Source organism: Triturus cristatus, chromosome 9 (genome assembly GCF_964204655.1).
Source record: "Triturus cristatus chromosome 9, aTriCri1.1, whole genome shotgun sequence".
In the NCBI taxonomy this organism is placed as follows: domain Eukaryota; kingdom Metazoa; phylum Chordata; class Amphibia; order Caudata; family Salamandridae; genus Triturus; species Triturus cristatus.
This window is the reverse complement of record NC_140592.1, coordinates 108330466-108352748: the sequence shown is the minus strand read 5'-3', so window position 1 is coordinate 108352748 and position 22283 is coordinate 108330466. Positions and strand designations below refer to the sequence as shown.

Below are 22283 nucleotides of genomic sequence, written 5' to 3'. Positions count from 1 at the left end.
CAGACGCTCCCTGTCTCCTTTTTCTTCCCCCCACCCATTAACCCCTCGTACCCTGATGTAAGCGATGAATGGACTAGGGTTGAACGTAGGGGAAGACCTTTTCGCCCAAGATACCCCAGATTGCCCCCATTTCCAACCCCGCAGAACACCTTCTGGGATTATAATCGATATAGTTGTCTTGATGGGCTAGAGGGAGTTGACTGACTATCCAGTGCTTCCACCACTGTTCCCCCCCTTCCCGCCGTGATTAATCTGGCCGATAGCGGGGCTACTGGGGAGGATTATATCCTACCAGTAATGGTTGGCGAAATAACTCCTGACCCATTTGATCTGACCCCCTTAACTTTTGACAAACCTACTGAAGTCCACCTTTTACCATACGATGAGGTTATTGCTGATAGGGGACATACAATGATTACTCCCTTGGAAGAGATATCAACTCCTAGGGATCAAGGGTACTCCATGATGAGCTGGAATATAGCTGGCTGGCGACAGAGAGCTTCGGCTCTAGGGTGGAGGGAACTTATCCTTGGGTTTGATATTCTATGTTTACAGGAAACATGGTCCACTACAGACATTCATTTTGACGGTTTTGTTTCCTATAACTGTGTTGCCAAGGAATCTGCTATGGGGAGGGCAAAAGGGGGTTTACTTGTCCTCATATCAGTCGATTTCCCGATAACCGTAGGCTCATATTCTACTGTTGGCACACATTCACAAATTTTGGAATTACAATCGAAAAAGGGTAGGAATACTTTACTGATCAATCATTACAATAACACATTTGATCCGAACAGCACCCTGGTTGTGGACGAACTGGAAGCCTCCCTAAACAAAATCTGTAATAATTCCCATACAGTTTATGACATCATTTGGGGAGGGGATTTTAATATCAGAACGTGCCCGCACTCTCAAACCTCAGCTTGTGGGTTCGACGGGGATTCGGGGGAGTATTTAGCACATTTTAAACATACCCCATATGGGACTTCCCTTAACGGTCTTCTGTTAAAACTTGATCTAGTTATCCACCAACCAGCTCTTGATAAAGAGGGCAACATTGTTCCCACGTTTAAAGGGAGGGATACTGAATCGGTTATTGACCATGTATTGATTTCAACCCTTTTGATGCCATTCTGCACTGTGCCAATTATTAAGGACTATTGCCTGAGTGATCATAATGCCCTAACTATGTATACTCTTATCTGGGGCCCCAGAATTACGCCTACAGGCAGGGTTGTCGACAATATTGTCCCAAATAGGCCTAATGGAACCCGGATAAAGTGGTGCACAGAGAAATCAGAAAAACTTTATAGTGCAGTTGTGGCAGGTGGTTCCAGGCAGATATTGCGCTGCCTGGAAGTCAATGCCCTCTCTAAGGGTATTATAGCAGATTTTGAGGATTTAGGTACTATTATTAATAGAATTTTTACTAATAGTAAGTTGTTTTCTAGACGGGATAAGGTTGGCTGGTTCGACCAAGCCTGTACGTCAGCGCTAAAAACCCTAAAGCAAGCACTATCCAACTATCCTAGAGACAGGGAAGCGATTAAAACCTTGCGGTCCAACTATAATACTGAACTTAAACGCAGGAAAAATGAACTCCGGGAGCAAGCCTGGGACAATCTGGATTGTGCAGCAGCTCACCGGGATTGTAAATTGTTCTGGAGTACGATTAATGCCCCATTCCTCCAGAAAGAAGATTTCCCAGCACTTACCGCTTTAGTAAGCGAAGATAGTTGGGTCCGATATTTTTCAGGAATATTTGACCCCCCTGAGGAGTTTTATGATAAAAGTTGTATGAACCCCCAGCTGATCTCGCAGACTTTGGGAATCACTATCCGAGAAGTAATCACAGCAATTAATTCTAGTAAAGGAGGTAAAGCTCCGGGACCAGACGGGGTCCCTATAGATCTTTACAAACATGATCTGGCCCTCTGGAGCCCCCTATTGACCCAGGTCTTTAATGCTGCCAATGATCTTTCTACCCCGGCAACCTGGAGTGAATCAGTTATTATCCCGATTTATAAGAAGGGAGATAGAGGAGAGGCCAAAAATTATCGTCCCATCTCCCTTTTAGACTCCTCCCTTAAAATTATGAGCCGCGTACTACTATTACGCCTGGAGGAGTGGGCGACTAATAATAATATTCTGGCACAATCACAATATGGCTTTAGAAAAGGTTTGGGGACCATTGACCAGTGCATTAACCTCAACCTTTTAATAGGAAAATATACTAAGGCCAAATCGGGTTCCTTATTTCTTTGCTTTGCGGACCTTTCTAGTGCCTTCGACCTGGTGAACCACTCCCTGTTGTGGACAACCCTTCTCGATATGGGAGCTCCCTCAGCCATTATTCATTTTTTAGCTAGGTTGTATTCCAACCTTACTACTCAGATACGGTATGGATCAGCAGGAGAGTGTACGAGAAAGATTAAGGTAAAGTCAGGCATTAGACAGGGGTGCGTATTGGCCCCCTTGCTTTTCTCCCTTTTTATTAATTCAATGGAACAAGAACTAAAACAGGTCCAAGCTGACGCACCACAAGCAGGTGGCCTCCCTATCCCAGTGTTATATGCGGACGACACTGTTTTACTATCTAGAACCCCAATTGGCCTACAGCGGCTAATGAACTGTTTTTATGACTTTATTCAGGGTAAGAAACTTAAAATTAATAATTCTAAAACATTCATCATGGTCTGTGGCAAAAAGGCGAATCATCATAAGTCTTTCTATTTTAAAGATAACAGAATCGAGGTTGTAGATAACTTCTGTTATCTGGGCATTACTTTTAACAGTCGGGGCTTATGGACACCCGAACACATTAATATAAAAGCCAGGTTGGAGAAGGCTACACTAGGTGTCTTCCGATTTGCCAACAAATTGGGAAGCCGACGGATCCCAGCAATGCTAAATATTTATAGACACAGATGTTCATCAATTGCACTTTATGGTTCTGGGGTTTGGGGGCACGGGTGTAGCAAAGACTTACAAATTCTGGAAAATCTATTTTTGAAACGGATACTTTGTTTACCCTCATCGGCATCTAACTACCTGGTCCACGAGGAATTAAGGTTGAACCATGTAGCCGATCTGATTGAATTGAGACCCCTTCTGGTATGGAGGTCTATTTGGCTGAAGGACGAAACAGGCTTCACAAAGAGTATTATCCAAGATTGTCTGTCCTTGGATAATTTCAAGAATATACCATGGATAAAGTATGTGTTCACTACTTTTAGAGACTTCTTTGATTTGGATGTACGCAAAGATCCCGAGATTGTAACCACTTTATCCAAAAAGGATGTGAAAGAGGAATTTTTGAGGGTTAAATTCGTCCAACGGAAAGCAGACACAAGTAATTATTCAACCCATGCTTTTTATTCCTCCAATGCAAACGAGGGTCCCGGTTTGCCTCTCTATCTCCAAATAATTTACAGGCAATCTCACCAATTCGTCCTATCCAGACTTAGGCTTGGTATTGTCCACAATCTTGTGGCCTTTCCTATTATGAAACACTATACAACATCTGCCTGTCCATGTGATGAATTAACCAAGCAAAGTACCCTTCATTTTATGTTAATCTGCCCCCTCTACAAAGCCCTACGTATTGTCTATTTGAAACCGTTATTTAAAAAACATTCTGTGTCTTCTACTTCAAATGCCATGAAATTGTTATTTTCACTTGCCAGCCCGGATTTGTGTTTTTATATAGCAACTTTTATTCTGAAATCTGTTGCTGCAAGAAAAAGTATGGTTTTTTAGCTATTTTCTCTGGTTTTTTACTGCTGACGTCTGTATGCCCCGTAAACAACCCATGATGATATATATTCTTCCTGTGTAATGTGACATGTATGTTTTAATCCATGTACTTTTATGACGTTTTTTTAACTGTCGAATAAAGTTTATGAACCGAACCGGCTGCCATAATGTCTACCTTGCATAAATACCTTAATACCAACATTGATTTGGTCAAAATTCCTCAATTCAGCCAAACGTTTCCCACCCATTGTAGTACTGCCAGTTCGTGTCTTTATTTAGTGTAATTTGTTGGCCACTTGTTAGAATACCAGCAAGAGCTATCCTGTTTCCATGCACTCAATGTTTTTTTCTTCAATGCTGTTGAAACGGCTAAGAGCATCTCCTTTTATTTTACTTCACTTTGAAATGGCAGCAGTATAGTGATGATACAAAATAATACTGGTATGTAACCAAGTCACACACTACACTTTTTCGTAGTTTCTTTTTTGGCTCTTTATTAGATTTCTTGTTGTATACAGCAAATATAGTCTACAATCAACGTGTTTAGCGCAAATTGCTCTAAAGGGCTGTTTTACAAATACAAAAAATGTACAGCTGTAAACTTTAATGAAAAGTCATAAACCAGCTACATCCTGTAAAGAAAAATACAAAAGTATAACCAACCTTTCATGTGGTTGGAATTTTTCCTCCATAGATATTTCTACAGTATTTTGATTTTAACAAATTGAGTTATAAGATAAATTCAATACCCATTAACAGTAAGTACGAAAGCCTGCCCGAGGAAACACTTTAGCTCATTTAGTTACGTTTTCGCATCAGTGATAAACACCTCACCTAGTTACAAGCTGTTAAGTTAATACTGTATTTCTATCTCAAATTAGTAGATGGGCATCCCTCAAACTTCTCTTTGCGCATCTGTTCCTGAAAGTGCTGAAGTATGTCCTCCGAGGGCTTTCATAGCATGCTTAGTTTTCGCATATATACAATTGTACATTAGGGAGTTTCTGAATATGTATACAAACTATAAAATGGGAAATCATGCTCATGAACTTTAACGTTAATTCACAAATGATATAGTTTCTCACATTGGCTTTGATAATCAACATAATGCAGCACTTTTAACTCTTTCAGACATTTTAAAGTTTTGACTCCTGGGGGGTGGGGTGGGGTAGTTTTTTTTTAATGATTTTTTTAATTTTAAATCTCGGTTACAGACTGAACATCGTGGCTTCTCAAACATAAACCGTCCTCGCAGGCAGCTCTGGGCTGTTTGCCCTCAATTTACAGGTATACAGCAAGTACTGTGCTCTCCACATGATGGTGGTCGTTCAGCGCTAATAACTATTAGCGAATTTATTAGGATGGGAATTTAATTTATATGGTCTTTATTCGGGTTTGCTCTTTGCTCCTTTATAATCATTGTATTTTAATGTTTGTAATAAATCTACATGTGCTTTACATTAGCTTAACTCAGGCGGGGGGGGGGGGGTGTCGGTGCTTTACGTTGGGTGACTGCTGGAGTGAGGCGCGCATGCTGAGACTGCTAGTCTGTGAGGATTGACTGTGCATTGTGGTCTTTTGCTTCCGATTAATACTTCTACATGAAGATTTCTCTCCTTTTCTGTCCCAAGAATTGGGTTGGATCCAGAAAACTTCAGTGCTCTGGCACCTGTAGGGGGTGCTGGCTCAGTGTCTGCTATGGACATGTTTGGTGATGTCATCGAAGCTATATAGTGCCCACCCTGGCTCACTGGTGTCTTATCTTTTTTTTTCCCCACATCTTTGGTACAGATCCTGAGCTCACTGACGGAGGTTTCGCGGTTAAGTGCTCCAAAGTCTCTAAAAATACAAAATAGCGTGGGGCTCTGATCTCTCCCAAACCCTTTGGTATTTAGGCTGTATAAGGAATGCAAGGGGCTGATGTCCCCACAAACTATCTCTGCACCGGCCTGTTGTGTTTATGGTCAGACCATGACTAAGTCATGTGATTGGCTCAATATACACCAGAGGCAATTAAGAGTTAAGCTAAACGTTTTATGGTGCAGGCCCGCAACAAGTGAAGAGTCACCACTGGGGCTGCTTGTGGCCACCATCTTCACACGCTTGGAGCAGACCAAAGAAGCTAAAGAAACTGAGCTTCCAGAGGTCAGTCAGCCTGGTGCCCTCAAATTCTCACTAACTTCAACCTCTTAGCCAGAGAATACCTCTTGCTTCTGTACCAGCTTTGCCGGTGAATTCACACCTGGCACTGCCTCTGGAGCCTGCAGTTGCATCATCCTATTCTGAGCTGCTTCCAGTGCATATGCCTCCTTATTCTGACTAACTAGCCCCACGGTTAGATCAAGCAAAGTTTAACACCATGTTTTGCGTTTTCTCTGGGCCCCTCTGGCCCATTTTTAGGCCCCATACGGCATGCCCATGTATATACCTAGTCTGGCATTTGAAGCTGACCCTTTGTCTCGGTGCAAGCCAGTCCACTCTTTTCGCGCTGATTCAAACTTATGCATCTCTGTCCTAGCTGTCTCAAATGCCATTACCCCAGTCGCCACATATCCTCCCCTATGTCCCTGGACTCTGCCAACCCTGCTACTGGGGGTCACAGGGTCAGCTACAGCTTCCTGTGAAATAGCACAGATGCAAAAGAGAGGCTATAGAGTATTGGAGGAGCAGTATCACCATGAACCGGCTCCTACCTATGGCTCCATCGATTTTATCTTTTTGGATCAGATTCTGATCCCCTAGATTTTTATGTGACCGGAGAAGGGTTAGATCAGGTTTCTCTTGACCAAGCTGTTGGTTTTGCTGGCCTTGCTTAAGCTAGTCGTTTTGAGACCTTGCCAGAGCTAGAGATGGAGTTCCCTTCAGTACCTCCTACTGAGGTTGCATCTTTCCACTCTGTAGTCGGGAAGGGGGGCAGAGCAAAGAGTTACCCCTGCCCTCAAATTAAAGGAAAATAAATATGCCCACTGAGTTTCACATGCCTTCTGGCCCAAACTTTGAACCATTGGTCCCTTTTTTAGGAGTTGAAAGATGGCCACTTAGGCTCCTGAAGCAAATTGCAAATTGTTTTCAAGGCACTATCCCCTTGCCCCCCCCCCCCCCCCCCCCGCTCCCCTTGTCCACCCATCCTTCATCTGAGCTTTGTAATAAATGCTTCTTGCACTTCAGGTCTCAAGCACTTTCCCCTCCACTTCATCAGACACCTGGAGGCTTGGTCCAAGAAGGACTTTTTCCACTATAGTATGGCATTCGCATGATTGAACACAATATGCCTGTTGGACATATACACGCTTGTCCTGTGGGACATTGCCCAACTGGTTGTCCTCTATATCCCGGATAATCACAAAACCCATTTATCTGGTTATATGCTGTGAATCATCCTGCCCCACCCTTGATCTACTCTAATTGGGACTCTATTGCCAACTTGGTCGCTTGGGCTATGGGGATTCTCTGTCACTGCTTTATATGTATATGGCCTTTCTTAAGCACAAACCTAACTAGAAGGCAGTGGAACACTGTACAGGGCCAAAGTCCACCATAAACTCAAGTGTTGGAGGAAGCTGGGTTTTGGACAGTTAATGTATTGCGGTGTAGTATTCTTTAAAGAGGGGAGTCCACTCTATCCTAAGTAGAAGCATGGATGGATATGGGAATACTGTTCCAGATCCTGGGCGCATAGATGGAAAACGCCTGCTGCGTTTTTTCTTTTTTACTTTTATCATGAAGTCCGATATGGTACTGTGTGCCAAGAACCACCAGAGACCGTGAGCTTGTTTTCAAGATAAGGGGTGGGGGAGGATTGCTGGTCGTGACTCTTGGCACATCTGGGTTTTCTAAGGCTGTGCCGACGACTACCATGGACTTCCCATTTGACTGCATACATTTGTTTGGAGAATAAGCTTATTTAGTCTTGGCGAGGGTCAAGGCCAGTAGGGCTAATGCAGTCTGGTGGCCTGCAAATAGCCTCAGATGGTTTATAGTCTGTTCAGCCTCTATTGGGGCTTACTGAGAGGCTTTAGGTTTTGTCAGCGCTAGTTCGCTCGGTCATAGCAGCAGCAGCCCCAAAATTTTCTTGTCACACTAAACTGGGGCAGATGTCAAACTAAGGCTCAAGGGTTCAATATCTTGTTACCAACTCCAATTCTCCCTCACCTGCACTACCAGGGAAGCAGCTCTACTTCTTAGACCACCAGGAGCTTGTGAAGGGCGGAGTATGGTAAGAGCCTTGACTATCAATCAGTGGGCACCACAGATCAGGGAATGGTAGTATCCCCTACTCTTCCTACTGACAACCTCCCATATCCCATTGATCATGACTCTATCGTATTGCAGGAGGTGGCAGCACAGTTTCTTAAGTGAGCAGTAGAGTTGATGACCGAGCAGGATGTTGGAAAATTATGTTTGAAATACTTCCTTTTTCCCCCAAGAAGGATCACAGTTTGTGTCAATCCTAGACTTCAGGGTCATGAATATTTTTCCCCAGGGGGGATAATTTTAAGATTCTGATACAGCTGAGATTCGTGTGTCTTTGGAAGCCGAGGCCTACTTGGTATCACTCGATTTGCAGGACACCGTTTCATGTGCCGATCCTGCTCTCATCAGAAGTAATTGCGTTTTGTGGTGGCCTTCCTATTACCAAACTGGGTACTTCATTCTGCTCGACATAAACACCTCCGGTCTTGGATCAGTGTAATGCTCCTGTTTGTGCTTAGTTAATTTTTCAAATACAGTTGACCTGATGTGAACTGTTATTGTGTACCTGGCGCATCCGCATCTCATTTTGCACTAGCTGGTTGACCTATTAGTATTCTTTAGCAATTATTGTATGAGTGGTAAAAGGTTAATTTATCTAAAGAGAACCTTGTCTATACGTGAGCCATTGTCAAAAATTGGGTTGGCTGAAGTCTTTTTGCCAGTGCTGACAAATTTCCTGCCCTTTATGCTACAATTTTAAGCCTTGATCGTCCGTTTGAGGAGGGTGTGCTAATGCCTGATAAGGTCATGAGCCAGAGTGCTTGGCCGAGGCACTCCCCGGATGACGCTTTTGTTCCGCTTTTGTGATTTGCACGAGCCTTGCAGTGCATCTTGTTACTTCCCCTTTTTTATGATCAAATTAGTAGAGTAAATAGTCTGGGGTTGAATACTATATTGAGTACTGACAAGGCACTCAGTGCAGTTTAATTGGGTAGTAATTTCGTTTTATTTCACTAACTAATTGCTCATTTTAAGATTATCTTTACCTGTGTCCTTAAACCTATTGCATTCAACAATTGTATGTTCAATGCAGTTTAAAAAAATACTGTTATATATAAACTACCAGTAATACAGAATAATTTAAAACTGCATTGGAAAAAGTGCATTCAATTCAAAGCCTTACACATTGCCCATTGGGCCCTTAATGCATTAGGACCACATCCTTGAGCAGCATCATTTTGCATGTGTTCGCTCTTACTCTAAAGGAATTCCCCACATGTGATTTAAGTGTGTGTATGTATGTATGTATGTATGTATGTATGTATATATATATATATATATATATATATATATATATATATATATATATATATATATATATATATACTCCGTCTCATAAACTGAAGATCTCTCCTCAAGAAACCGAAGCAAACCCAAGCTGCGGTGAAAATTATTTATTAAAATATAGTAGACACCTCCGCCGCCATTACGCGTTTCAGCCCGTTACAGGCCTTGGTCACATGATGCGCAACAACGGATCCACTTTTTAAATATGCTTAGTGAGTCACATGTGCAAATGGGGATAGATCATGGACATAGAAGTTTCCGTAACGTATACATTGTCAGTTTGTCTTCACTAAACAATGCCCATCACATCTAGCAATAGCTTGTAAAATACATCGTATTTACAATAAAAATACTGCATTTCATCACAGATCCGCTAATTGCTGATTACTTCATTAAAAACAAATAATGATATTATAATTTAAACAATTTAAAAACACACAAATGGCATGTTTTCAACAATGTTTTTGCTTAATACGGCCCATGTGGGCCTTACCATGAAGCCCCCTATTGCAATAAAGTGACTGTGCAAAATTGTGCAAATTCGTGCAAGTATACATATCTATTGCTCAGAGCCACGTCCGTGACACCTGTTTACAAATAAATATACATTGACAAACTTGTTAAAAAATCCCAATAAATATTCTCTCTAAAAAGTATGAACCCCTTGTGCAAAAAAGTGTACATAATGAATATCTTTCACATTAAAATTAGTGCAATATTACGAGACCGGGAGATAGCAGCATACTACTAGAGTTGATAGAAATAACATGTTTCTTTTCCCAACAGGTGATGAATCTCCAGATTACAAGTGAGTGAAAAAATCCTCACTTGCATTGAATCCTCTAGGATTCTTACTGTCCAACTCTAGAATATATTTGGTTTCCAATCTCCTTAATAGGACCTCCCGGTTCCCACCCCTTCTCGGTGTAGGGATTGAGTCTACCACCCAGTAGCTGAAAGCCTCCAGCTTGCTGGCATGGTGCTCCTTAAAATGACGTGCCACCGGGTAGGTCAAATCCTTGTTAGTAATTGCACGCATATGCTGGAGTACCCGCTTGTGAACCTGCAGCTTGGTGCTACCAACATACCGCAGGCCACAGGAGCACTCCAGCACATACACTGCAAAATCTGTCTTGCAATTGAGATATTTGGAGATAGGAACTGGTTCAGGAAGGAATGGGGTCAAATATGTCTTTGTATTCACTCCATATCTGCATGCTTTACATACATTGCAGCGATAAAACCCTTTTCGTGCCGATAACCATGATTTAGATTGGATCAATTCAGGGCTTCTGCTCACGAGCACATTGCTCATTGAGCGTGCTTTTCTGAAAGCTATCTTTGGTTTCCTAGATAGTGAGTTGCCCAACACTGGATCAGCCCGGACCAATGACCAGTTGTTGTTAATGATTTTACGTACTGCTCTGTGCTGTGTACTAAAGGTCAAAATAATTCGTGTCCTCAGTGTTAATGACTGTTAGGTTATTCAATGGGGCTACTTTTGGTGTCAGTGCCATAGTTCTAGTGATATTCTTAACTGTTGACACAGCCCTAGAGAGTATAGATTCTGCATACCCTCTCTCCCTGAAGCGTTCCCTGCATTCATTTTGAGCTTTAAGGAAATCAACTTCTGTACTGCAAATTCGGCGCATCCTTAGCATCTCCCCAAAAGGAATACTATTAATCGAATGTTGTGGGTGGTGACTAAGTGCATGTAACACCGTATTTCCTGCAGTATCTTTCCTGTGTAGTCTAGTCTGTAGTTGGTCATTACAAACCAATATTTCTACATCCAGGAAAAAGACCGATCTATTGCTGATTTGATAAGTGAACTGCAGGTTTAAATCATTGCTGTTGATCGCTTCAAGAAATTGTTTGGCACTGAGTTCATCCCCTCGCCATACCATAAACAAATCATCAATAAATCTATACCAACAAATGATATTCGACTCTATGACAGCGCGGTGTCCGGCCATGAGGACCATCTCCTCCCAGTAACCCATTTTAAGATTATCTTTACCTCTGTCCTTAAACCTATTGCATTCAACAATATTATGTTCAATGCAGTTTAAAAAAATACTGTTATATATAAACTACCAGTAATACAGAATAATTTAAAACTGCATTGGAAAAAGTGCATTCAATTCAAAGCCTTACACATTGCCCATTGGGCCCTTAATGCATTAGGACCACATCCTTGAGCAGCATCATTTTGCCTGTGTTCGCTCTTACTCTAAAGGAATTCCCCACATGTGATATAAGGATATATATATGTATATGTATGTAAACAAATGCCCTGGAGCTTTTTCAGTACGCACTCGCTGCATGCCAAACCTCTGGCTTTCACTAATTTCACTCGACCCCTGCATCGTGGTGGAAGAATGCCTTGCCTGACGCGTTTCAGGGCTTGTTGCCCCTTATTCATAGGCTGTCACGAGTCAATGGGAGGTGCTCCTTTGCACCCATTGGTTATTTGCTCTTAGTGAGCTGATCTCATTGGATGCCGCTCTGAGTGAGCTGTTCTCATAGGATGCTGGGACTTGTATTTCCCTGGAGCAATTTAAAATACCCTACGTGGGTTCTGTTTGTACTCGCCAGGGCATTTGTTTACTCAACTATTCAACGCGGAGTCCGGCCACGCCAGAACAGCACCACCGTCGCTACTGTGAAAGAAGAGGCTGGGGATCAAAACTACTTTGAACCTTTTCAGCGCTGCATGCCATATGTAATGTACTCACCTGTGCCTCGTGGATCTTACTCAAGGATGGAGAAATGTTTTTTAATAAAGGCGAGTACAAATGGAACCCACGTAGGGTATTTTAAATTGCTCCAGGGAAATACAAGTCCCAGCATCCTATGAGAACAGCTCACTCAGAGCGGCATCCAATGAGATCAGCTCACTAAGAGCGAATAACCAATGGGTGCAAAGGAGCACCTCCCATTGACTCGTGACAGCCTATGAATAAGGGGCAACAAGCCCTGAAACGCGTCAGGCAAGGCATTCTTCCACCACGATGCAGGGGTCGAGTGAAATTAGTGAAAGCCAGAGGTTTGGCATGCAGCGAGTGCGTACTGAAAAAGCTCCAGGGCATTTGTTTAATCATATCGCCCTATACAATTACTTGAGGTGCCTCAGCCTAACACTGCAATATGAACAGATCTGCAGGTGGTGCACCCTTCAAGTACCAAGCAAAGATCAACTAAGCTTTCCTGTATGCCAGCATGATTTCGGCCATCATGTGGTGCTTTGTTTTGGAAAGCCTCAATATTCTGTTTTATGATGCAGTATAGCACTTTTGTCCGAGATGGATATTGCATGATGGCATTTAAAAAAAAAATCCCCTTCTCTACAACCATGTGGGAAAATAAGGTCAAATGAGCGTTCTATTGTTTTTTAAATACATATACTGTATATCTAGGTGGTTTTATTGAAAAATGGGCAGTTCCCCTATATGCCTACGAATAGCAAGAGGTCGAATGAGGAAGAGCTTATAGTTCTAAAACTCTAAACCGCTCCTCCAGGCACCGGTGTGTCTTTCCAAAATTGGAAGAAATTGAACAGTTGTTAGTCAGTGAAATGGCAGCATGCATTGGCATAAAATATCGCCGACTAGGCTGTCTTGTATTTTCAATGTCCTGTGTGCTTACATGTCCATCTAAGCTCAGTGTGAGATTTGCTTGCCTAATGCCACTAATACTGTCTGTTCTGTAGGAGACTTGGTTTATAATGCTGTACTTGCCTACAAATAGACCTTGTTATGAGCACATGTTTGAAAATGACTGCTGTAGTCTTAGTAACACATTTATTTTCATTTTAGGTGATGCCATTAAACCATGCCCGACAAGATGTCGAGTTTCCTGCACGTGGGAGACATTGTCTCATTGTACGCAGAGGGATCGGTGAATGGTTTCATCAATACGCTGGGGTAAGTCTCGTTTTGTATCTTAGACTAGCTAACCTGCCCCACCTACCTTCTGTGCATTCATCGTTTGGCTGTCACTGGGCTAGCTGAACTTGCATTCTTAATTCCTTGACTGCATGCAATTTGTGGATTTTACATAGTCAACTAATTGCACATTTTAGCTGGTTTTCCAAGTGGATTTGGTCTCAAACATAAACTTTGTCAATTACGTACACCACATGCTGCCCTAATACCGCACGTACAATTTGATCTTGTCGCATATTTCAGTTGTGGTGATGTAGCAGCCTCTCTTCCCTTATTGTTGGATGCTAGAGGTCTACTTATAATTTTGAAGTTCAGCCGTGGTGAATCTGATGGGGGCAAGCAATACAGGAAATCTAGGCATTGCTTTATGTGCAGTTTTTGTTGGTGGCGTTTGCTCAAAACATTTGTCTATTTCCCACTAACCTACATTTCTAATCATGTTAGAACTCTAGAGGCATGTTACATCTTGCCTTAATTACTTCTAATGTTTACTTTGGTCTTCAAAGTGAGTTTCTTTACGTTTTGAGAATGTTTACTGCTGCTGGAAACGTTCTTGCGGACCGCAAACGACTCTGATGCTGTGTGCGTTCTTTTCATGACTAGCACCAAGTAAAATTGAATTTGTTAATGATCAGCTTACCTTCTCATGTGCAAAGGAGGGCCAAATGTACTGATGAAGATGAGCACACAATTTCATTTTATCATAACTTGGTACATCTTAAAAAAAAAAAAAAAAAAAAAGGTTTTTTTGGAGTGAATCGTTAAGTATTTGGTACGACTGAGCTCTTTTACTCGAACACTTGGATGTTTTATTTTCCTGTCGTTTTATCAAGATTTGCTTGTCTGTGATACATGGCATGACTCAGAATCGTGCAGATTTGGCTGAGAGAATGGTTTCCCACCCTAGGCAATGGCAAGAGGTTTTGTACTTGTGAAAAACTATTACTCAGCATTCCAGCAGTCTTTTAAGGCTGAAAATAGACTATTAATACAATTTTCACCATCTTCCTATGCTTTATTTTTTTTACTACATAAACAATTCTGTGCTAAGGTACTTGATGCAATTGAAAGGTTTCAAATTAGATCATCCAGATCTTGCTTTGCAGATGTCAAAATATCAAACTTCACGATTGGGTGTGCATATGTTGATCCACAGCTAATAATTGACACAAGATTCACAATGCTTAGGACCAAAATGCAATTTCACTAATTTGCAGTGTTTACATATATGGGAAGTGGCATATCCCTTTGCTGAACTGAAGATGGGGAGGAGGGACTGGGATCAGTTGGCAGGTAGACCTCTGCTACAGGCAAAATCAGGAGGCACATTTTCCGCATCTTCTCGAATTAATTGGAAGTTTGATGTAGTATCACAATTACTGGTTCGGGTAAGATGATTACCAGACTTGTGGTATTACTACAAATGTCCTGAAGATCTCCACATAAGGGTCTACATTTTTTTGCACAGGATCGCTCTAGCGGTTATTTCTCTTTAGCTCAATTTTTCTCTTCTAGGTCTCTAATGATAGCACCATGCTGTAAAAAGAGATTGCTTGCACCCTCATTCCCTTCTACTGAGATTGAGAGAGGCGTGGGGGAGACAGATTGCTCATCAGGACAGAAGTCTGTTGGCAGAGCTGTGTTCAGATCCAGTCCTGGGAAAGCAGCAGGTGTTGCCCTGTTCTGCAGTGAATCAATGAGGTATATTAGTAGGGCTATGCTAGATTTTCACATTGTTGCAGAAGGGGGAAGATGGTGATGTTGGACAAGTCAGGAATGCGGTGCATTGATGGAGCCTTGAAGTTCCCTACTTGTTTAAAATAATAAAAGCGCTGCATACAGAATGCATGCAGTTAATGCTCAATCTGAACTATTTTCTCAACATCAGCCTGAACTCAAGAGTCGCAGATCTCATTTTCTTTGATCTTCTGATCCTCCCCCTCGTGTATGGATGTTTGAGTGCTGACTAACCGTAGCAAGACATCCACACTAGTATTTACCTGCCTCTCAGCGAAGAGGGACTTTTTATAACACAGCAAGTGTTGATGCTAGCAGTCCTAAAGTGCCTCTCAATCACCACATCGGCTGCCTCCACTTCGCTCACAATCTCTAAGCTTCTCTAGAATGTCAGTGCAGGCGACTGATAAGTCTTTTTGGTCGGAGTATTTTTTTTCTGCTGCTAAGTTGAAGTAAAATCAAAGCTTTCCTTCAGGGAGTAAAGACTGAGCTTGTCACTTCATAAATTTGTATGGAAACGGAGGTTTGAAGGGGTTTTCTGACATTTTCAAGCTCTGTATTTATTGTGCTGTGTATGTTGGGTATGTAGTTTAATGTGTAGGAATGTCAGGTATGTGAATTTATATGAATTACGTCTATAATAGCTTTTTACATTTATAATAACTATATAGCACACAATACCATATCTATAATTGTCGTTTACGGCAAGAAGGTACTCCAGCCCAAATCCATACACGCTCAGATTTATTTAAAAAAAGCATGTAGCAGGTCAAACGCCCGACTCGTTTTGGTGCAGCTGCACCTTAATCACGGGTCAAAGGTCTGTAACAGTCACATACATATAGTACACTTTCGAACGTAATCCCAAAATAGAAGTAGGACTACACATCCCATATGCCTCTATACAGGGAGAAAACTGTCATCCATTTTGAAATGGTTTCACGCTGGTTAACAGGGCATAACGAATGCAGTTATTGCGTTATAATACCTTTCATTCGGCTTAAATACTGAATTTCTCAGCAAGCAACATGTATATAAATGATACCGCCCCAGTGAGAATCCTAGATTTACAGCGCTCAATTTGTAAAATTGTCCATTGAGAAGTCCATAATATATATCTGTCTCTGAAAAAACTGAATGGCTGATACCTGTAAATGGTACTTTGTGCTTATCTCCGAAGGTGGAGCTCCATTTGAAACGGGTGAGCGGCAGATCACTGCATGTTCCACCATTGAGCCATCATGTCAGCATATTAACCGAACTTTTGGCACTTCGTGTCATTCAATCTCATTACACCAACCTTAGAATTGTGAAAGATTGAGGTTGTATGGCAGATTAGATGTGTTTTTATTTTTTTTACTGCAGTCACGTAAACAATCGACTTTGCCAGTGATTACGCCAAATTACATTCCCTGCTTTCTCTACTAAAGTTAAGGCTGATTGTCTTTTATTCGCTTGCTAAAAGTGGTGGAGGGGAGTAAAACAATTCAAAGTTGTACTTTTAATTTAGTCACTGAAGGACCACAGACTCAGAATTTCAGTTTTGTGAGTTTATTAGAAGGCCAAAAATAATTGAATATAAACACACCTCAGTTTCAGAGTATATAGATGCATGAAAATCAATACAGAGCAGAGTCTACGAATATAGTTCATTCGGCATAAAAGGCATAAAGTGATGGACTCAGCTTCTATTCTATGCTGTATTCTGATTTTGAAGTTCAATTCTCTTTATTTTGGAGGAAAACAAAAACAAAAATATTTCCATACACTGCTCTAAATGAGGGTCCTACCAATCTATCTTTTGTCATATCCCAAAGGTGTCAGCACGTGTTGACTTCCTAAGAAGTACTCGCATCAAATCGGTCTGATAGCTTAAAGCTATGGAGCTCACTCTAAGATGCTCCTTCTCCTCCAAAAACAAGCAGAAGACTCCAGAAGCTGTCCCTGCACATCATACAAGGACAATATTCAACCCACAATACGTCACATGGTGAACTTTTTCAATTGCAACGTTTTTCAGTAGTTTCCACTGGAGGTTTAATTTTTCTTCGTCTTCCTGTGGCCTTGGGTTTCAGATAGGCCAGGCACGAAAGGAGGCCTCTCCTCTCACCTTCCAGACTTCTTCAGACGTTCCTGGTATCTCCTTAAATCGAAGAATAACGAGGCAGAATTCCTGCAGTAGGATGAGAACACACTGTCTTCGAGCCCAAAAATGATTCTTTTAATTATTTCTTGAGCAACCAAGGAGAAACAAACCATCTTAGTTTGGGCCTACAATTCAGGCAACTTAAACTAAACACAGCATACGCTGCACGAGTAGAATTTCATCCTGCACATTACACATACAGGAATTATAAGTGTCTCTAGTACATGTAAAATCCTACTTGAAAGTGCACACTATTTAGTGCTACTATAACGTGAATAAATGAATCTTAATTATGAAGCACTGCAAACGACCAATTACATGCCAGTGCGTTTCAACCATGAGTATAGTGCAGTGAATTATAACTTGTTTCCTGAGGTTTAAAAAAGGATCTCTGCAACCACAGCATTAACCTACTGAAATAAACATTAAATACAAATCTGTTACCTATGTATAATGAACAGTACCTTGCTTTAGGCACATTAACTTTCGTTTTTTTTTATTTATTTTTATTATTTTTTTATTTTTTTTAAATTTATTTTTAGGGTTCAAACTAAGTAACCAGAGACTGCACAATTATCTCCTCAGCAAGCAAACTAACACATACGCTATGTTACCAGTATTATTTTCTGAAACTTTCTGGCCTCACACAGTTGCCTACAAAAGGTTCCTTAAAATGCGGCCTGTATGTGACAAATTAAGTACAGCATAACCGCTTTACTATCACATTTTCCCTTCTTGCCAATTTAAAGGGGGATGGGATTTTGTGAAAATAATGCATGTGTACTATTAGACCTTAGACTATCTCTGCTCTTCATGACTCCTTGCCTTATTTCACCCCATTCTGGGCCACCTGCTCCCTGAATCTGTTTTTCTGTTTCCAAGACATGATTGTCCTTTTCTGGCTGTAATCCACTGGGCTAAATCACCAATTTATAGCCATTGACCAAATGCATCCACTAGTACTATAGTTCAGTGTGTGAAGTTGCATTGTGTAGCCAGTAAGATACTAATACTCGTAAGATACATCAGGAGCACACTGTGCTTGCTGTACTGATCAGAGTAATCTACAGGTTTAAATGCTTCCACAAACTTAGCGCTTGACCCTACAAATGACTCTCAAGGCCAGAACAAGATGTTGTTCTGTGATAGCAGAAAGCCTCCCACGTTATTGAATGGAAAATAACCCACTACATTAGAAGGAAAGGGACTCTGGGATACTGCTCAGGATGATGCAAACATGTTGACTTTAAGAGACTGGATTTATGTATGTATATACTTTTGTTTATACTGAATAACTAATTTTATCTCATAGGCAAGTATTTGACTGGAGTGTCAATTTTTAGTTTTTGTGCTTTGTCTTGTGGCTAACCCTGGGCGTAGTTCGCGAAGTTGCACTACGCGTAGCTACGCAAAGTGCACTTCGCAAACTGCGTAGTACCCTGTTCGCACTGTGCAAGATGTTGTTTTCAATGATTGCACAGTGCTGACAAGCATCCGGTACTGTGCAATCATTGAAAACGGCATCTTGCACAGTGAGATGTAGTTTTCTGCTGCTCGAGTAGATTTCTCAACGCGGACTGGTAGTTTCTCGTCGCGAGCATACACGACCACTCGCAATGAGAAACCTGACCTCACGTTGAGAATCACGCCGGGATGTCATTTTGCTTGCTCGCGGTCGCCAACTTGATGTTGAGGACCGCGAGCAAGCAAAAAATGACCGCAGCACTACGCAATCCTACGCATGTTTGCACTGTGCTACGTGCAATTCGCGTAGTGCGAAGTAGCGCAAACTACGCTGCGTAGTGCTTTGCCCAGGCTTACTTGTGGCCTTGTATGCTCTGCTCATAACTCCACCCAAGAAGCTGCCGACTGCTTGACGCGCGCTACCAGTGAGTCATGCCATGAAGTAGTTGTACATGGTCCTCTGTCCAGGACCAATAGTAGGTCAGGCCCCAGAACAGCTGTTAAAGGACAAACCCCTCATGGTTGGGCCCAGCAAACCCTGCTTGGATTGTGGACCTCAAAGATGTTCTGACATCCTCCAAACAAGGCTGTACAGATGCTCTTCTATATTACCTCTTATGAACCCCGTGCTCTGCCCTTTATGTTCAATAACTCTGTAATTGAACAATTAATCTGGATGTAAACTGATCCATTTCTAACTGACCCAGTTGACCTTAATTTTCTTAATGTTACATCTTAATCATCCAGTTGCTGTAGTCTGTCAACTATCTCAAATTCCAGTCTTCCATATGGTCTAGCAGAGGTAGAATCTCTGCTGCAAGATCTGTTGTGTTCCAAACAATGTCACATCAAATCGTCTGAATTCCTCAATTTGTTTATATCCTGCACTGATGACACATTGTCCATATCTAAAAGCTCTGCCTCTTAGAAAACATTTCAATACACACAGATCCGATTTAATTTCCAAACAATTTATATGCTCAGTCTTTTCCTCCAATGGACTCCGGTAACCTCGGATTGGATGAATTCCCCCGACTAGATGGTTCTAAAACTATGTCCCTCTTGAAAAATCTGAAATCTGGCTCTCCAGCGGACCCCGCCCCCCCCCACCATTCTGAATCTGGTGTCAGATACTTTGGCCCCGGTTATCCAAGAGCTGATTAATGCCTCACTGACATCAGGCACGGTCCCCCTTTCCTGGAAACAGGCAAAAGTGAAGGCATTATTGAAGAAGCCAAACCTAAACCCGGAAAATTGGGCCAATTATCGCCCTATCTCCTTACTGCCAACTATTAGTAAGCTTGCGGAGAAGCATGTCAATTCGCTGCTGGGATCCTACCTTGAACACCAACTCCCTCCATATCACTCAGACAGTATTCAGAGCTAAGCAGGGCACGGAAACCGCCCTAATCACTGTTGTGGAGGAGGCTAGGAAGATTGTGGACAATGGAAACAGCGCAGCCATTTTGTTATTAGATCTTAGTGCTGCCTTCGACACCGTGAATCACTCCATCTTGATTCACAGACTGATGGAAGTAGGTGTCGGGGGAGGCGCACTAAGGTGGCTGAGCTCTTTCCTATCCGATAGGACCTTTGCGGTCTTTGAGGATGATGCCTGCTCCCCTCAAATGCTTCTGCAGTGCGGTGTCCCCCAGGGTTCATCCCTCAGCCCTACCCTATTTAACATTTATATGAAGCCCTTGGCTGAGGTGGTGCTGCCCTGGGGAGTACAACTGGTAACGTACGCAGACGATACGCAGCTCATCTCCCTGGCCTCCCAGGATGCTCCATTTGAGAATCTTTCTCTGTCTCAAAGTACAAGAATGGATGGATCGATCCTTCTTCAAGCTGATTGGAGCAAAAACGGAGGTGATGTTGCTGGGGTATAAACCATCTAATACTGTAGAGGGCTGGTGGCCGTCTAATCTTGGCCTTCCGCCGTCACCTAAAGAACAAATTAAGAGCTTAGGGGTCTGGCTAGACCCAGCCCTAAACTTTGGTGTTCAGGCTCGCAAGGTGGCAGGAACTTGTTATGCCATCATCAGACTACTTAGGAATATAATTAAGCTTCTTCCGTTTGAGGCCAGGAGAATACTAGTTCAGGCGCTGATTCTTTCACGCCTGGACTATTCAAATGCATTGTATTTAGGCACCACACAAGCAACCATTAAAACCTTGCAGACAGTGCAGAATTGCGCTGCTCGAATGCTGCTGAATGTCCCTCGCCGGACTTCAGCTAAGCCAGCGTCGCGTCTACTTCACTGGCTGCCTGTCCAGCAAAGGGTAGAGTTTAAAGCTCTGACTACGGTCCATAAAGCAATTAACAAAACAGGACCATCCTGGACGCAATCAATGTTCCACTTATATCATTCTGGACGTGCCCTAAGGTCTGATAATAAGAAGCGGCTTGCAATCCCTAGAACCAGGAGAGTGTGAATGGGAGGCAGGCGTTTCTCCCTTCTAGCCGCCACCCTTTGGAACAACCTTCCCGATCCTATCCGAATGGAAGCTAACCACCTTAGGTTTAGAAGAGGCTGAAAACCTTCCTGTTTGCCTGATTCTTCCAAGATCTAGTCGAGTAGAAGCGCTGGGATGCCTCCGGGTAGCTATGCGCTATATAAGACCGTAATCATTCATTCATTCATTTTCCTCCACAGTCCATTTTTGCACTCATCTTTCTGTCCCATACAGACCACCATCCATAGCTAATTACATCTTATTTAAAAATTAAATAGATTTTTTTTTAATTGCTCACCACCAAATTCTCAAACCACTAACTTTGCTTCTCGCTAGTCTCTTTTGACCCAAAAGGCAGAGTCACTAAAATTGCAGAAACCCTGTAAACGTTACTTGAATTGTTTTCAAGTCCTCCGCTCAATGCAGACAAATGGTTCTGTTCCATCTTGAGCTGCCTCTCAGATTTTTTTGTGGAATGGAACTTTAGCTTGATCAGGATGTTTTTTGTTTTTTTATTGGCGTGGCTTTCAACTAAAGTATCAGACTACCTCTGTATTGTCCTTCTTCGACTCCACTAAAATGTCTCAATTTGCTACACAGTCCACACTTTTTCCTATTCACTGGACAGTTTTAAGTATTTGAGATGCACGTTTACACATGCTGCCTTCACTTGTTTATCAGACCAACAGCTAAACCTTTGATTGGCACATAGAAACATGCATATAAAGTTCTATTGAAACGTTTTAAAGTTTATTGCGGTGTCAACTGCTTTGTCTAGTGATGGATTTGTGCATGCTAAAATCTCATGTACTTTTAATTGCATCTCGCAACTCGTTGGTCCTGATTAAGCTGTGAATTAATTTCTCGCATTTAACAGAGAATACTTTAAAGAAGGCTTAAGTGTTAGTGGGTTAATTTGCTATTCATGCTGTTGAAATATAATTGCCTATGCTCAACATTATTTTGTTGCAATTTAAAATACTTCACTTGCTTAACTGTTCCTTGTGAATGAGAGTATTTGGATGAATTTTAATTGGCATACTGTGGCGAATGCTCAAATACCATGTCCTGCATCTTCTCCAGATAGCAGAATAGCAAAGTGTTTCCTTTCCAGTCCGCACCTTCAAGCATAATTTGCATCAAGTGTTGAATGTGCTCCACCAAATACTCAATTTCTTGGGTATTTGGGGGGGGTGGGGGGTTGAGTCTTGCTGAGACAATGGTGGCAGATGCAT

At 42.0% G+C, this 22283-nt stretch overlaps 1 protein-coding gene across 5 annotated transcripts in view; it reads left to right on the top strand.

The window, feature by feature from the left end:
- The window catches only part of ITPR1 (inositol 1,4,5-trisphosphate receptor type 1), a 1957366-nt gene that overhangs the window by 138100 nt on the left and 1796983 nt on the right, over positions 1 to 22283 (top strand). For 4 of the 5 annotated variants that reach the window (XM_085624511.1, XM_085624509.1, XM_085624508.1 and 1 more), the window contains exon 2: positions 13116 to 13223. In XM_085624511.1, the coding sequence (XP_085480637.1) occupies positions 13132 to 13223 (92 nt within the window). In that variant the 5' untranslated portion in view covers positions 13116 to 13131. Of the gene's footprint in view, positions 1 to 13115; positions 13224 to 14759; positions 14946 to 22283 lie in introns of all 5 variants that reach the window. The other variant, XM_085624507.1, reaches the window with a different exon arrangement.